General features: G+C 46.8%; 1 protein-coding gene across 1 annotated transcript in view; it reads right to left on the reverse strand.

Moving 5' to 3' along the window:
• Positions 1–17,030, reverse strand: part of WDR75 (WD repeat domain 75) — a 237,055-nt gene that overhangs the window by 97,357 nt on the left and 122,668 nt on the right. The window contains exon 16 of the mRNA XM_069225921.1: positions 6,610–6,705. Coding sequence (XP_069082022.1) covers positions 6,610–6,705 — 96 coding nt within the window. The remainder of the gene's footprint in view (positions 1–6,609; positions 6,706–17,030) is intronic.

Here is a 17,030-nt window from a genome sequence, read left to right on the forward strand (position 1 = left end):
AGAGCAACCCCAAAGTTACCACACCAGCAGCTCAGGGCCGGTCAGGTGCAGAGGTCAAAGAGGTGCCCAAAACACATAGGCTTCAATGGAGAGAAGGGGGTCCCCGGTTCCGGTCTGCCAGCAGGTAAGTACCCGCGTCTTCGGAGGGCAGACAAGGGGGGTTTTGTAGGGCACCGGGGGGGGGGGGGGGGGGGGGGGGGGAGACACAAGTCAACACAAAAAGTACACCCTCAGCAGCGCGGGGGGCGGCCGGGTGCAGTGTGCAAACACGCGTCGGGTTTTCAGTGGTTTCCAATGAGAGACCAAGAGATCTCTTCAGCGTTGCAGGCAGGCACGGGGGGGGGTTCCTCGGGGTAGCCACCACCTGGGCAAGGGAGAGGGCCTCCTGGGGTCACTCCTGCACAGGAGTTCCGTTCCTTTAGGTGCTGGTGGCTGCGGGTGCAGGGTCTTTTCCAGCCGTCGGGAAATGGAGTTCAGGCAGTCGCAGTCAAGGGGAGCCTCTGGATTTCCTCTGCAGGCGTCGCTGTGGGGGCTCAGGGGGGACAACTTTGGTTACTCACGGTCTCGGAGTCGCCGGAGGGTCCTCCCTGAGGTGTTAGTTCTCCACCAGTCGAGTCGGGGTCGCCGGGTGCAGTGTTGCAAGTCTCACGCTTCTTGCGGGGAGTTGCAGGGGTCTTTAAATCTGCTCCTTGAAACAAAGTTGCAGTTCTTTTGGAGCAGTGCCGCTGTCCTCGGGAGTTTCTTGTCTTTCTTGAAGCAGGGCAGTCCTCAGAGGATTCAGAGGTCGCTGGTCCCTTGGAAAGCGTCGCTGGAGCAGGTTTCTTTGGAAGGCAGGAGACAGGCCGGTAAGTCTGGGGCCAAAGCAGTTGGTGTCTTCTGTTCTTCCTCTGCAGGGGTTTGTCAGCTCAGCAGTCTTCTTCTTCTTGTAGTTTCAGGAATCTAAATCTTTAGGTTCGGGGAAGCCCTTAAATACTAAATTTAAGGGCGTGTTTAGGTCTGGGGGGTTAGTAGCCAATGGCTACTAGCCCTGAGGGTGGGTACACCCTTTTTGTGCCTCCTCCCAAGGGGAGGGGGTCACATTCCTATCCCTATTGGGGGAATCCTCCTTCTACAAGATGGAGGATTTCTAAAAGTCCGAGTCACCTCAGCTCAGGACACCTTAGGGGCTGTCCTGACTGGCCAGTGACGACTCCTTGTTTTTCTCATTATCTCTCCTGGACTTGCCGCCAAAAGTGGGGGCTGTGTCCAGTGGGCGGGCATCTCCACTAGCTGGAGTGCCCTGGGGCATTGTAACACGAAGCTTGAGCCTTTGAAGCTCACTGCTAGGTGTTACAGTTCCTGCAGGTGGGAGGTGTGAAGCACCTCCACCCAGAGCAGGCTTTGTTTCTGTCCTCAGCACAAAGGCTCTCATCGCATGAGGTCAGACACTCGTCTCTCAGCAGCAGGCTGGCACAGACCAGTCAGTCCTGCACTGAACAATTGGGTAAAATACAGGGGGTATCTCTAAGATGCCCTCTGTGTGCATTTTTTAATAAATCCAACACTGGCATCAGTGTGGGTTTATTATTCTGAGAAGTTTGATACCAAACTTCCCAGTATTCAGTGTAGCCATTATGGAGCTGTGGAGTTCGTTTTTGACAGACTCCCAGACCATATACTCTTATGGCTACCCTGCACTTACAATGTCTAAGGTTTGGCTTATACACTGTAGGGGCATAGTGCTCATGCACTGGTGCCCTCACCTATGGTATAGTGCACCCTGCCTTAGGGCTGTAAGGCCTACTAGAGGGGTGACTTATCTATACTGCATAGGCAGTGTGAGGTTGGCATGGCACCCTGAGGGGAGTGCCATGTCGACTTACTCGTTTTGTTCTCATCAGCACACACAAGCTGGCAAGCAGTGTGTCTGTGCTGAGTGAGGGGTCCCCAGGGTGGCATAAGATATGCTGCAGCCCTTAGAGACCTTCCCTGGCATCAGGGCCCTTGGTACCAGGGGGTACCAGTTACAAAGGACTTACCTGGATGCCAGGGTGTGCCAATTGTGGAATCAAAAGTGCATTTTAGGGGAAAACACTGGTGCTGGGGCCTGGTTAGCAGGGTCCCAGCACACTTCTCAGTCAAGTCAGCATCAGTATCAGGCAAAAAGTGGGGGGTAACTGCAAAAGGGAGCCATTTCTTTACACTGACCCTTTTACATGGATTATCACACGATTGCTGATATGTTTTATGTGAGCAAAAATGTTTTCTTCCGTCTCTCCGTCACGCTCATGGCGACTAATGTGATTTGAATTGGCTCGCAATGCAATCCCCAGCACCTCCTGCTCGTCCCTCAGTTTCCTGTTTGTGTCTGCCGCTACCACCCCTCCCAGAAATAAACTGATGTAAAAAGAAAAAGTGATTTGACACTTGAGGCCAAGCGGAGAAGCCGGGACTAGACAAGAGTACAGTTTCCAAAACTGACAATCTAGCATCAGTGCAGATCACCCTGGCGGTGGCAATTGTTGTAATGCCGAAACGTTGAAGCTGTGTCCATTGCAGACGTCTCCATCTAGGAGTTGAAACGGCCAGCGTGTGATTTACAGAGTTGTAGGAGGTGCAGGGTAAATATTAAGCGATTCTTTGCTGCCAAGCAGAAGAGACGCCAGAGGCATGAGATCCGCTCATCTCAATGTATATAGGTAAAGTACTAGGTACAGAAGCCTGGTTGGGACAGTTACTGCCGTCTCTCGGTATAGGGTTTGTGCTGATAATGCCAGCCTGTAAATTAGCTGAGCGGGTTGAGCAGTCCTTTGGGGATCTGGGTGTTCCTCGCAGGGGAGAGCTTTGCATGCCTGTGCCGGCCCAGAGTGCTGATGTCTATAAAATGGGGGGGAAGTGAGCTGGTAATGATAACAAATGTTATGTGGAGCAGTAACTCGGTGTGCAGTGTATACAAAGGGTATATAGGTACTGCTTTAAGGGGCTCGGATGTGAAAATAGGCCATTCAATTTCATGTACTCCTCTGTCCACCTCTAAATAGCACCAACAATCAGAAACGTGCTTTAGTTTGCGGAGGTACAGTTCTGCTTCGGGAGCTCAGGGGTTTACTGACTGAACCTTTCTGTGAGATCAGTAATGAGATGAGCCCAACTGTGGCATCATTCAACAGATAGGACCTACCATCATGTCATTCACTCTAAGAGCTCTACTCTGACATTTGTCAGATGAGCCCTACTGTGACCCAGATGAAGCCTATTGCCATGCCATACTCTATTGTGACATCATTTATCAGATGAGCTCTACTGTTACATCAATTATCGGATGAGCCCAACTATGACCTCACTCAACAGATGAAGCCTATTGCTGTGTCAAGCTCTATTGTGACATGATTTATGAGACGAACTGTAAGGAAATGCCTCCTTGGCATGGTTGCCCCCTGACTTTTTGCCTTTGCTGATGCTATGTTTACAATTGAAAGTGTGCTGAGGCCTGCTAACCAGGCCCCAGCACCAGTGTTCTTTCCCTAACCTGTACTTTTGTATCCACAATTGGCAGACCCTGGCATCCAGATAAGTCCCTTGTAACTGGTACTTCTAGTACCAAGGGCCCTGATGCCAAGGAAGGTCTCTAAGGGCTGCAGCATGTCTTATGCCACCCGGGAGATCTCTCACTCAGCACAGACACACTGCTTGCCAGCTTGTGTGTGCTAGTGAGGACAAAACAAGTAAGTCGACATGGCACTCCCCTCAGGGTGCCATGCCAGCCTCTCACTGCCTATGCAGTATAGGTAAGACACCCCTCTAGCAGGCCTTACAGCCCTAAGGCAGGGTGCACTATACCATAGGTGAGGGTACCAGTGCATGAGCATGGTACCCCTACAGTGTCTAAACAAAACCTTAGACATTGTAAGTGCAGGGTAGCCATAAGAGTATATGGTCTGGGAGTTTGTCAAACACGAACTCCACAGCACCATAATGGCTACACTGAAAACTGGGAAGTTTGGTATCAAACTTCTCAGCACAATAAATGCACACTGATGCCAGTGTACATTTTATTGTAAAATACCCCCCAGAGGGCACCTTAGAGGTGCCCCCTGAAACTTAACCGACTATCTGTGTAGGCTGACTAGTTTTAGCAGCCTGCCACAAACCGAGACATGTTGCTGGGCCCATGGGGAGAGTGCCTTTGTCACTCTGAGGCCAGTAACAAAGCCTGCACTGGGTGGAGATGCTAACACCTCCCCCAGGCAGGAATTGTCACACCTGGCGGTGAGCCTCAAAGGCTCACCTCCTTTGTGCCAACCCAGCAGGACACTCCAGCTAGTGGAGTTGCCCGCCCCCTCCGGCCACGGCCCCCACTTTTGGCGGCAAGGCTGGAGGGAACAAAGAAAGCAACAAGGAGGAGTCACTGGCCAGTCAGGACAGCCCCTAAGGTGTCCTGAGCTGAGGTGACTCTAACTTTTAGAAATCCTCCATCTTGCAGATGGAGGATTCCCCCAATAGGGTTAGGATTGTGACCCCCTCCCCTTGGGAGGAGGCACAAAGAGGGTGTACCCACCCTCAGGGCTAGTAGCCATTGGCTACTAACCCCCCAGACCTAAACACGCCCTTAAATTTAGTATTTAAGGGCTACCCTGAACCCTAGAAAATTAGATTCCTGCAACTACAAGAAGAAGGACTGCCTAGCTGAAAACCCCTGCAGAGGAAGACCAGAAGACGACAACTGCCTTGGCTCCAGAAACTCACCGGCCTGTCTCCTGCCTTCCAAAGATCCTGCTCCAGCGACGCCTTCCAAAGGGACCAGCGACCTCGACATCCTCTGAGGACTGCCCCTGCTTCGAAAAGACAAGAAACTCCCGAGGACAGCGGACCTGCTCCAAGAAAAGCTGCAACTTTGTTTCCAGCAGCTTTAAAGAACCCTGCAAGCTCCCCGCAAGAAGCGTGAGACTTGCAACACTGCACCCGGCGACCCCGACTCGGCTGGTGGCGAACCAACACCTCAGGAGGGACCCCAGGACTACTCTAAGACTGTGAGTACAAAAACCTGTCCCCCCTGAGCCCCCACAGCGCCGCCTGCAGAGGGAATCCCGAGGCTTCCCCTGACCGCGACTCTTTGAATCCTAAGTCCCGACACCTGGGAGAGACCCTGCACCCGCAGCCCCCAGGACCTGAAGGACCGGACTTTCACTGGAGGAGTGACCCCCAGGAGTCCCTCTCCCTTGACCAAGTGGAGGTTTCCCCGAGGAACCCCCCCCTTGCCTGCCTGCAGCGCTGAAGAGATCCCTAGATCTCCCATTGACTTCCATTACAAACCCGACGCTTGTTTCTACACTGCACCCGGCCGCAAAATAGAGCATTAGTATTATCTATTTTTACCACTATTTTACCTCTAAGGGGAACCCTTGGACTCTGTGCATGCTATTCCTTACTTTGAAATAGCACATACAGAGCCAACTTCCTACAAGGTGCTTATGATTAATTAACCCGGCTACTGTGTGACTACTTCCACAATCCCAGGATACGGAAGTGGCTTTCAAGTCGAGCACGCAAGCGCTTCCCCATCACTTCCATTTGTTCGTAGGCTTGCCTCTCAAAAATCCCTTGAGGGCGTTGGTAAATGCTTTGTTTGTCCAGCCTTGGGGTGGTTTTTGTTACCGCCTTGCAGACTAGCCCTGTTACATGGAATATCACACGATTGCTGATACGGTTTATGTGAGCGTACCATTTTTCCTCTTCTTTGGGCTCCTGGCGGCTGGTCCCCAGCACCTCCTGCTCATCCCTCAGTTTCCTGTTCGTGTCTGCCATCCCCACTTCCTCTCCTACGTCATTCTTTGTTATTTAACTTCGGTCACAAGTCACTGTTTGAGTGAAAGCTAACTGTATGACATCTTTAAATGTCAATATTGCCTTGCCATTGCATTTAATCCAGCAGCAAATAAGTTTCAAATACTATTACAAAGGCCTTGATAATATTAGATTACCTGAAGTGTAAGCTTGTTCATATTTGCATTTTATTTATTTTTTATGTTGCATTTAAAGAAACACTAATTTGCAGGCAGGGTTGACCAATTTATTTGGCAAGAGAAGTCCAGTTATGATTTTAACACGCCAATAGCTCTAACTCAAGCAAATGCAAAACCCATGGTATTGCAAATGCTTGTTCTTTCTTTCCTATGAAGCAACAAGGGTTTATACCCTTCTTTCTGTCATTAATTCAGTCTTCTTTCCTTTTATCACTCCTTTTGTGTGTTTTGTTTAACAGTGCTGAGATATTACACATGTTACACAACTGATCATGTGATATCTGAAATTTGAACTGTTTATGAAAACTGGAGATTTTCCATCACAATTTTTTATTATTCACTTTTTGTCCGTTGTGCTGATTTGTAAATGTCTGCTTGCAGTCCCGGTGGCTGCTGCTGTGCTTTAGCTTGAATGAACATTCTCACAAAAACCAGCGTGGCTTCAGGCTGACAAGAAGCTTGTGTCTGACTAACAGTTATATTCCATGAATGGTTCTGTAGAGCGATTTCACACAATTGTGAATGATTATGATGTCATGAATAAACAATGCATGTTTAAAAAGTGATGTAGCTTTAACAAGCCCTAAAACAGCAAAGGAGTACTTACAGTCAGAATTTTCAGACAGCCAGGAGATAGCAGCGATGTTTTCAGACAGGGGGTCAGGCTGCAGTATGATAATGTTCAGCTTAGCACTCCACTGCACTGTTAAAATAAAAATTAGATACATGTGAGCCAATCTAAACAAGGTATTTTGATGATGCAGTTCAATAAGGGAGGGACATGGGAATATATTTAAGAAATCCAGAACTGGCAATTATATACACTCCAAAAACAATTTTAAAAAGGTGCTTTAAACAATAAGGAAAATGTCACTTACCCAGTGTACATCTGTTCGTGGCATTAGTCGCTGCAGATTCACATGCTGTGCATAGTCCGCCGTCTGGTGTTGGGCTCGGAGTGTTACAAGTTGTTTTTCTTCGAAGAAGTCTTTTCGAGTCACGAGACCGAGGGACTACTCCCACTTCGGTTCCATTGCGCATGGGCGTAGACTCCATCTTAGATTGTTTTCCCCGCAGAGGGTGAGGTAGGAGTTGTGTATGCTAGTAATAGTGCCCATGCAATGGAATGAATACGTATGTACCAAATGAAGGTTAAAGTAATATATTTACAAATGTACAAATGTTGAAGATATACTTCCAAACGGCTACAGGCTCCCGGGGAGGCGGGTGGGCGCATGTGAATCTGCAGCGACTAATGCCACGAACAGATGTACACTGGGTAAGTGACATTTTCCCGTTCGGTGGCATGTGTAGCTGCAGATACACATGCTGTGCATAGACTAGTAAGCAGTTATCTCCCCAAAAGCGGTGGTTCAGCCTGTAGGAGTGGAAGTAGTTTGAAATAAAGTTCTTAGTATGGCTTGCCCTACTGTGGCTTGTTGTGCAGATAACACATCTACACAGTAGTGTTTAGTAAATGTATGAGGCGTAGACCATGTTACTGCCTTACATATTTCGTTCATTGGAATATTTCCTAGAAAGGCCATAGTAGCACCTTTCTTTCTGGTTGAGTGTGCCTTTGGTGTAATAGGCAGCTCTCTCTTTGCTTTAAGATAGCAGGTTTGGATGCACCTAACTATCCATCTGGCAATACCTGGTTTTGAAATTGGATTTCCTGTATGAGGTTTTTGAAAGGCAATAAATAGTTGTTTTGTCTTTCTAATTACTTTTGTTCTGTCAATGTAGTACATTAGTGCTCTTTTGATGTCTAATGTATGTAGTGCTCTTTCAGCTATTGAATCTGGCTGTGGGAAGAACACTGGTAATTCTACTGTTTGATTTAAGTGGAACGGTGAGATAACCTTTGGTAAGAATTTTGGATTTGTTCTTAGAACTACTTTATTCTTGTGTATTTGAATAAATGGTTCTTGTATGGTAAACGCCTGTATTTCACTTACTCTTCTTAGAGATGTGATGGCAATGAGAAATGCAACTTTCCACGTTAAGTATTGCATTTCACAAGAATGCATGGGTTCGAAAGGTGGACCCATGAGCCTTGTTAAGACAATGTTGAGGTTCCATGAAGGAACAGGTGGTGTCCTTGGTGGTATAATTCTCTTTAGGCCTTCCATAAACGCTTTAATGACAGGTATTCTAAACAGGGAAGTTGAATGAGTAATCTGCAGGTAAGCAGATATTGCGGCGAGATGTATCTTTATGGAAGAGAAAGCTAGATTGGATTTTTGCAAATGTAGTAAATATCCTACTACATCTTTTGGAGACGTATGCAATGGATGAATTTGCTCATTATGGCAGTAATAAACAAATCTTTTCCATTTACTTGCATAGCAGTGTCTAGTGGAAGGTTTTCTAGCTTGTTTTATGACCTCCATACATTCTTGTGTGAGGTCTAAGTGTCCAAATTCTAGGATTTCAGGAGCCAAATTGCTAGATTCAGCGATGCTGGGTTTGGATGCCTGATCTGTTGTTTGTGTTGTGTTAACAGATCCGGTCTGTTGGGTAGTTTGACATGAGGTACTACTGACAGGTCTAGTAGTGTCGTATACCAAGGTTGTCTTGCCCATGTTGGTGCTATTAGTATGAGTTTGAGTTTGTTTTGACTCAATCTGTTTACTAGATATGGAAGGAGAGGGAGAGGGGGAAAAGCGTACGCAAATATCCCTGACCAATTCATCCATAGAGCATTGCCTTGGGAGTACCTGTGTGGGTACCTGGATGCGAAGTTTTGGCATTTTGCGTTTTCTTTTGTTGCAAATAGATCTATTTGAGGTGTTCCCCAAATTTGAAAGCAAGTGTTCAGTATTTGGGGGTGAATTTCCCATTCGTGGATTTGTTGGTGATCCCGAGAGAGATTGTCTGCTAGTTGGTTCTGGATCCCTGGAATAAATTGTGCTATTAGGCGAATATGGTTGTGAATTGCCCAATGCCATATTTTTTGTGTTAGGAGACAACTGTGTCGAGTGTCCCCCCCCGTTTGTTTAAATAATACATTGTCGTCATGTTGTCTGTTTTGACAAGAATGTATTTGTGGGTTATCATGGGTTGGAATGCTTTCAACGCTAGAAATACTGCTAACAGTTCCAAGTGATTTATGTGAAACTTTCTTTGATGTATGTCCCATTGTCCTTGGATGCTGTGTTGATTGAGGTGTGCTCCCCACCCTGTCATGGAAGCATCTGTTGTTATAACGTATGTTGGCACTGGGTCTTGGAAAGGCCGCCCTTTGTTTAAATTTGTACTGTTCCACCATAGAAGCGAGATGTATGTTTGGCGGTCTATCAACACCAGATCTAGAAGTTGACCCTGTGCCTGTGACCATTGTGATGCTAGGCACTGTTGTAAGGGCCGCATGTGCAACCTTGCGTATGGGACAATGGCTATGCATGAAGACATCATGCCGAGGAGTTTTAATACTATTTTTGCTTGTATCTTTTGTGTTGGATACATGGCCTGTATTAACTTGTGAAATGTTTGAACCCTTTGTGGACTTGGAGTGTTGATTGTCGCTCCTAAGTATTGCTGTGTTTGACACGGCAAAAGGTGTGACTTTGCATAGTTGATGGAGAAACCCAGCTTGTGAAGGATTTGTATAACATAATTTGTGTGATGTGAACACTTTGTTAGCGTGTTGGTCTTGATTAACCAATCGTCTAAGTAAGGGAACACGTGTATTTGCTGCCTTCTGATATGTGCAGCTACTACTGCTAGGCATTTTGTAAAGACTCTTGGCGCAGTTGTTATTCCGAATGGCAACACTTTGAATTGGTAATGTATTCCTTTGAATACGAACCTTAGGTATTTCCTGTGCGAAGGATGTATCGGTATATGGAAATACGCATCTTTTAGATCTAATGTTGTCATGTAGTCTTGCTGTTTGAGCAGTGGGATTACGTCTTGTAATGTGACCATGTGAAAGTGGTCTGATTTGATGTAGGTGTTTAGTGTTCTGAGATCTAGTATTGGTCTTAGAGTTTTGTCTTTTTTTGGTATTAGAAAGTACAGTGAGTAAACTCCTGTGTTCTTTTGATGACGTGGTACCAGTTCTATTGCGTCCTTTTGCAGCAATGCTTGAACTTCTAGTCCTAGAAGGTCTATATGCTGTTTTGACATATTGTGTGTTTTCGGTGGGACGTTTGGAGGGAGTTGGAGAAATTCTATGCAATAACCATGTTGGATAATTGCTAAGACCCAAGTGTCTGTTATTTCCTCCCAAGATTTGTAGAACTGGCTTAGTCTTCCCCCCACTGGTGTTGTGTGAAGGGGTTGTGTGACTTGTGAGTCACTGTTTATTTTGAGGGGTTTTGGGACCTTGACATTTTCCCCGGTTTCTTGGGAATTGGCCCCCTCTGTATTGTCCCCGAAAACCTCCCCTTTGATATTGTCCCTGGTAGGTAGGTGGTCTTGTTTGTGAGGTGCTGGTTTCTGTGGGTTGACCTCGAAACCCTCCCCTAAAAGTTGTTTTACGAAATGTGCCAAATGTGCCTCTGCCCTGCGGGGAGTAGAGTGCGCCCATGGCTTTGGCTGTATCGGTGTCCTTTTTTAATTTTTCAATTGCAGTGTCGACCTCCGGCCCAAACAATTGCTGTTCATTAAACGGCATATTGAGCACAGCCTGTTGTATTTCGGGTTTGAACCCAGATGTGCGCAGCCATGCGTGCCTCCTTATTGTGACAGCAGTATTTATTGTCCTTGCAGCTGTATCCGCTGCATCCATGGAAGACCGTATCTGATTGTTCGAGATACTTTGTCCCTCTTCCACCACCTGTTGCGCTCGTTTTTGGAACTCTTTGGGGAGGTATTCGATGAGATGTTGCATCTCATCCCAATGAGCCCTGTCGTATCTCGCCAGGAGTGCTTGCGAGTTGGCGATGCGCCACTGATTTGCCGCTTGTGCTGCAACCCTTTTTCCCGCTGCATCAAATTTGCGTCTCTCCTTGTCCGGAGGTGGTGCGTCGCCTGATGTATGCGAGTTGGCTCTTTTACGAGCTGCCCCCACAACTACTGAGTCTGGTGTCAGTTGTGGTGTAATAAAAACAGGGTCTGTGGGCGGAGCCTTGTATTTTTTCTCCACCCTTGGAGTTATGGCTCTGCTTTTAACTGGCTCTTGAAATATTTGTTTTGAGTGCCTTAGCATTCCTGGAAGCATGGGAAGGCTTTGATAATGGCTATGGGTGGACGACAGGGTGTTAAAGAGGAAGTCATCCTCAATAGGCTCCGAATGTAGCGAGACATTATGGAATTCGGCTGCCCTAGCTACCACCTGTGCATATGATGTACTGTCCTCAGGTGGTGACGGTTTAGTTGGGTACGACTCCGGGCTATTGTCCGATACTGGAGCGTCGTGGTGGAGAGGGTGGTGGAGTTACCTTCTTTACCACCTTCGCTTGTGGTTGCTTGTCTCCTTGCTGGAAGTCAAGTTTCCTTTTCCTTTTGATTGGGGGAAGAGTGCTAATCTTCCCTGTATCCTTTTGAATAAAGATCCGCTTTTGCGTGTGATCTGGCTCAATTGTTTGTAATTCCTCCTCAAATCTGTGTTTTTTTTTAGTTGAGAGGACAGTCCCTGTTCCTCTGAGTAGGAACCAGTTTTCGGTTCGGTTGCCGGGTGTTTCGGCACCGAAACCGTGTCTCTGGATTTTTTCGGCTCAGACAAGATCTTTTTTCTTTTCGGCGTCGTGCCCTCTCGGTGCCGACCAACTTCGGTGCCGCTGTGTCGGTGTCGAATTCTTTCTGCGTTACTCTCTCGGTCCCGAGATTGCTGCGTGCCTGTATCTCGACCGGAGTCGGATGACTTCGACAGCAGCTCGCCCTTTTTCGGTGCCGATGGACGGTCACCTACTTTCCGGGTTAAGCCATGGCCTGTTGTCGGTGGCGTCCCCTGGGCTTTGTCAGTCTTTTCGTGTGATTTTTGTTTCGACGTCTTACTCACGGTTGGTTGTTCTTCGACGTCGAATTCTTCGGAATCCGACTCGTGGATGGAGAAAGTTTCTTCTTCCTCCTCCTCGAACCGTTGTTGTCCTGTCGGCGTGGACGCCATCTGCAACCTCCTGGCTCTTCGGTCTCCGAGCGTTTTTCCTCGACCGAAACGCGCGACAGGCTTCGCACGTATCCTCCTTGTGCTCGGGGGACAGGCACAAGTTACAGACCAAATGTTGATCCGTATAAGGATATTTATTATGGCATTTAGGACAGAATCGGAACGGGGTCCGTTCCATCAGTCTCGATGCTGCACGCGGTCGGGCCGACCAGGCCCCGACGGATGTTCGAAATTACCCCGAAGGGCTACCGGAGCTCTTCAAGATTCGGTGTCGATTTGTTCTAACTAACCCGATACCGAACGAAACAATACCGACAAATTTTTCAGAGATTCTGACTAACTTTCCGACCCGAAACACGGAGCGAAAAGGAACACGTCCGAACCAGACGGCGGAAAAGAAAACAATCTAAGATGGAGTTGACGCCCATGCGCAATGGAACCGAAGTGGGAGGAGTCCCTCGGTCTTGTGACTCGAAAAGACTTCTTCGAAGAAAAACAACTTGTAACACTCCGAGCCCAACACCACAGCATGTGTATCTGCAGCTACACATGCCACCGAACATAAAGGTTACTTGTAGGAAGCTGGCTATCTATGTAGTGTACCAATGTAAGGGGATACTCTGCAGATAGTTCAGGGGACCCTCTCTGGTTTACAGGGGTTAATGTAATAATCCCAAACGTTCTCCTCAAAAGGGTAGTGCTGGGCATTTGTTGAATTCAAGAACAAACTTAAGATCAATTTAGAAAATTAACAGATTTTTATCTTATTTTAGACACCAAGATCTTAAAAGTTCATGTAAGTACTTTTTGAGTTACTGATATTTCAAAAGTCAGAATACACAAATGTCAAATGTGAGGCATGAGCCTCGAACACTTAATGTTATCCTTTGCAGAAAACATATACTGCACAGGGGTTACTTGCAATCAACTTCTAGGACTGTTCTTCAGGACTTGAGGTAAGTACAGGCCAAGATCCTTAGAACCACCAGCAGTTTTGGATTACCTGCCCTGGTGCGTCTGGGTCTCGGCTGCAGAGACACCAGCAATTATCTTTAGCCCAGGCTGGGGAGCTCAGGTGCAGAGGTGTTTTGTTCAGCAGGTCCCTGGTGTTAAAGGCTTTCACTACTTGGGGCCAACCTGGAGACAGGAGAGAAAAGAGAAAAACAAGGCAGTAAGGCCACTCTTGGTCATACTGACATCGCATTGGTAGCACGATCCTGGTGGCGTTGATGTCCGGCTGGACACTAAACAAGCCTAGGTGCTTGCAACTGGCTGTGGTACTCCAGATATTGGTGCGGGGAGGTTCCTGGCAAGTTCAGCGTTGCGAAGATAGGCTAGGTCGACGGGGCTGAACTCCTGTACACTCGGGATCCTCCATTTCACAAGATGCTCCCTTGCGGGACCCGATGGTCAGCAAAACAGAGAAGCTGCCATTCGCGTTTGCTGCCTGCTGGTGCAGGGAAATGGCTCCTCCACTCTAAGAGAGAGGCTGGCTGGTGGGAAGTACCGTCAGTCCTTCAAGGTTCTGGGCGGATGCACAGCTGCAGGCTAAGTCGGATCTTTGCAACTGTCTGGACAATGGAAGGCTGGCAGGGATTCACGCCAAGTCCTCAGCTAGTCAACAGTTCTTCCATCTACGGCTCTTCTTTGTCCTTTTTCTCTTTGCAGTCAAGCAAATCTGAAGTCCTGGTGTCAAGGGGCCACCTAAATGCTCAACTTAGGAGTGTTTAGGGGAGGGTCAGGCAGTAGCAAACAACCCCTATATGACCACTTCCTGAGGGGAATGGGCATAACCCTGTTCCAGAATTCAAAATTCCCCCCCAAAACAAGAGAGTATAATCCTTCCTTTGTGGAGCACATCAGGCTGCCCACTTTAGGGGTGTGACTAGCCTGGTAGTGCATCACTCCTCCTTGCATAGCTAATTTCCTGCCTGTCCTGGTGCCAGATGGGCGTCAGAGTAGGGAGGTGACATTCCCCAGGTCTGAGGGGAGTCAGGGTCGCATATCAAAGGTGGCAGAGGCTTTGAAGCCTCTGGCCTTGGTATGCTGAATTACTAGCCATCCTGCTGGGGGAGGCGATAACACCTTCCTCCGGAGCAAGCATTGTTTCTGGCCTCCGTAAGCAGGAGCTCTTACCTCCAGGGGGTCATAAACTTGTCTGTGGTGGCAGTCTGGTTGATAGTAGCCGACCATCACAATTAAGGACTAGCAGGTTTCAAGGGGCCTCTCTAAGGTTCCCTCTGGGTGCATGTCATAATAAATCCAATACTGGCATCAGTATGGATTTATTAAACAAGGTGTTTGATACAAAACAATATTTCAGGGAAGCCATTATAAAGCTGGGTAACTCACACTGACGAGTGTCCAGTACATACCATTATACAGCTTCCCTGTCACTCGCAATACCTAGTAAAAGAACTAGACATCACAAGTGCATATCTGCTCATGCAGACATGTATTATAATAATTAGAGTGCCCGGTTTTATGGTATTTTTATTTTTTTTAAACATTTCCGTCTGAATTTATCCATATTTATTTTTTGCCTATCTTATTTGTATTTATCCATATTTATTGTGTTTTGTGAACAGATCAGGTGATAACTTGTATATTTCCACATTTAATGGTCAAACGTGCACTCATACTTTGATGCCTATCAGAATTTAGCACATTACAGAGTCAAAATGAAAATGTCACTTACCCAGTGTACATCTGTTCGTGGCATCAGTCGCTGGAGATTCACATGTTCTGCATAGCTCGCCATCTGGTGTTGGGTCGGAGTGTTACAAGTTGTTTTTCTTCGAAGAAGTGTTTCGAGTCACGGGACCGAGTGACTCCTCCTTCTGTCTCCATTGCACATGGGCGTCGACTCCATCTTCGATTGTTTTCCCCGCAGAGGGTGAGGTAGGAGTTGTGTTGTAGTAATAGTGCCCATGCAATGGAGTGATTAAGTATGTACCTATTTAAGGTGGAAATATATACAAATGTACAAAGTTGAAGCTAACTTCCGAACTGCTACAGGCTCCCGGGGAGGCGGGTGGGCACATGTGAATCTCCAGCGACTGATGCCACGAACAGATGTACACTTGGTAAGTGACATTTTCAGTTCGATGGCATCTGTCGCTGTAGATACACATGTTCTGCATAGACTAGTAAGCAGTTATCTCCCCAAAAGCGGTGGCTCAGCCTGTAGGAATGGAAGTAGTTTGAAATAATGTTTTTAACACGGCTTGACCTACTGTGGCTTGCTGTGCGGATAGCACGTCTACACAGTAGTGCTTGGTGAACGTGTGTGGCGTAGACCATGTGGCTGCCTTACATATTTCTTGCATTGGGATGTTCCCTAGAAAGGCCATGGTAGCACCTTTTTTTCTGGTTGAGTGTGCTCTTGGTGTAATGGGCAGTTGTCGTTTTGCTTTAAGGTAGCAGATTTGGATGCATTTAACTATCCATCTGGCTATACCTTGTTTTGATATTGGGTTTCCTGCATGAGGTTTTTGGAATGCAATAAATAGTTGTTTAGTCTTTCTGATGTTCTTCGTTCTGTCAATGTAGTACATTAATGCTCTTTTGACATCTAAGGTATGTAGTGCCCTCTCAGCTACGGAATCTGGCTGTGGGAAGAACACTGGTAGTTCCACTGTTTGATTTAGGTGGAACGGTGAAATAACCTTTGGTAAAAATTTAGGATTAGTCCTTAGGACGACTTTATTTTTGTGTAGTTGTATAAAAGGTTCTTGTATTGTAAACGCCTGAATTTCGCTTACTCTTCTTAGAGATGTAATGGCGATGAGAAATGCAACCTTCCAGGTTAGGAACTGTATTTCGCAAGAGTGCATGGGTTCAAAAGGTGGACCCATGAGTCTTGTTAAGACAACATTTAAGTTCCATGAAGGAACAGGTGGTGTTCTTGGTGGTATAATTCTCTTAAGGCCTTCCATGAATGCTTTAATGACTGGTATCCTATATAGGGAAGTTGAATAGGTAGTCTGCAGGTATGCAGATGTTGCTGCAAGGTGTATTTTAATGGAAGAGAAGGCTAGGTTAGATTTTTGTAAGTGAAGCAAGTAACCCACTACATCCTTTGGAGTTGCGTGTAAAGGTTGGATCTGATTATGATGGCAGTAGCAAACAAACCTCTTCCATTTACTTGCATAGCAGTGCCTAGTGGACGGCCTTCTGGCTTGCTTTATGACTTCCATACATTCTTGGGTAAGTTGTAAGTGTCCGAATTCTAGGATTTCAGGAGCCAGATTGCTAGATTCAGCGATGCTGGATCTGGATGTCTGATCTGTTGGTTGTGTTGTGTTAACAGATCCGGCCTGTTGGGCAATTTGATGTGGGGTACTACTGATAGGTCTAGCAGTGTTGTGTACCAGGGTTGCCTTGCCCAAGTTGGTGCTATTAATATGAGTTTGAGTTTGTTTTGACTCAATTTGTTTACCAGATAAGGAAGGAGAGGGAGAGGAGGAAAAGCGTAGGCAAATATCCCTGACCAGTTCATCCATAGGGCATTGCCTTGGGACTGCCTGTGTGGGTATCTGGATGCGAAGTTTTGGCATTTTGCGTTCTCTTTTGTTGCAAACAAGTCTATTTGAGGTGTTCCCCAGAGTCTGAAGTAAGTGTTTAGAATTTGGGGGTGAATTTCCCCATTCGTGGACCTGTTGGTGATCTCGAGAGAGATCGTCTGCAAGTTGATTCTGGATCCCTGGAATGAACTGTGCTATTAGGCGAATGTGGTTGTGAATTGACCATCGCCATATCTTTTGTGCCAGCAGGCTCAACTGCGTTGTGTGTCCCCCCTTGTTTGTTTAGATAATACATTGTTGTCATGTTGTCTGTTTTGACAAGAATGTATTTGTGAGTTATAATTGGTTGGAAAGCCCTTAATGCTTGAAAAACTGCTAGCATTTCTAGGTGATTTATATGCAGTTTTGTTTGATGTACGTTCCATTGTCCTTGTATGCTGTGTTGAT

Source organism: Pleurodeles waltl, chromosome 3_1, assembly GCF_031143425.1.
Source record: "Pleurodeles waltl isolate 20211129_DDA chromosome 3_1, aPleWal1.hap1.20221129, whole genome shotgun sequence".
NCBI classification, from domain to species: Eukaryota; Metazoa; Chordata; class Amphibia; order Caudata; family Salamandridae; genus Pleurodeles; species Pleurodeles waltl.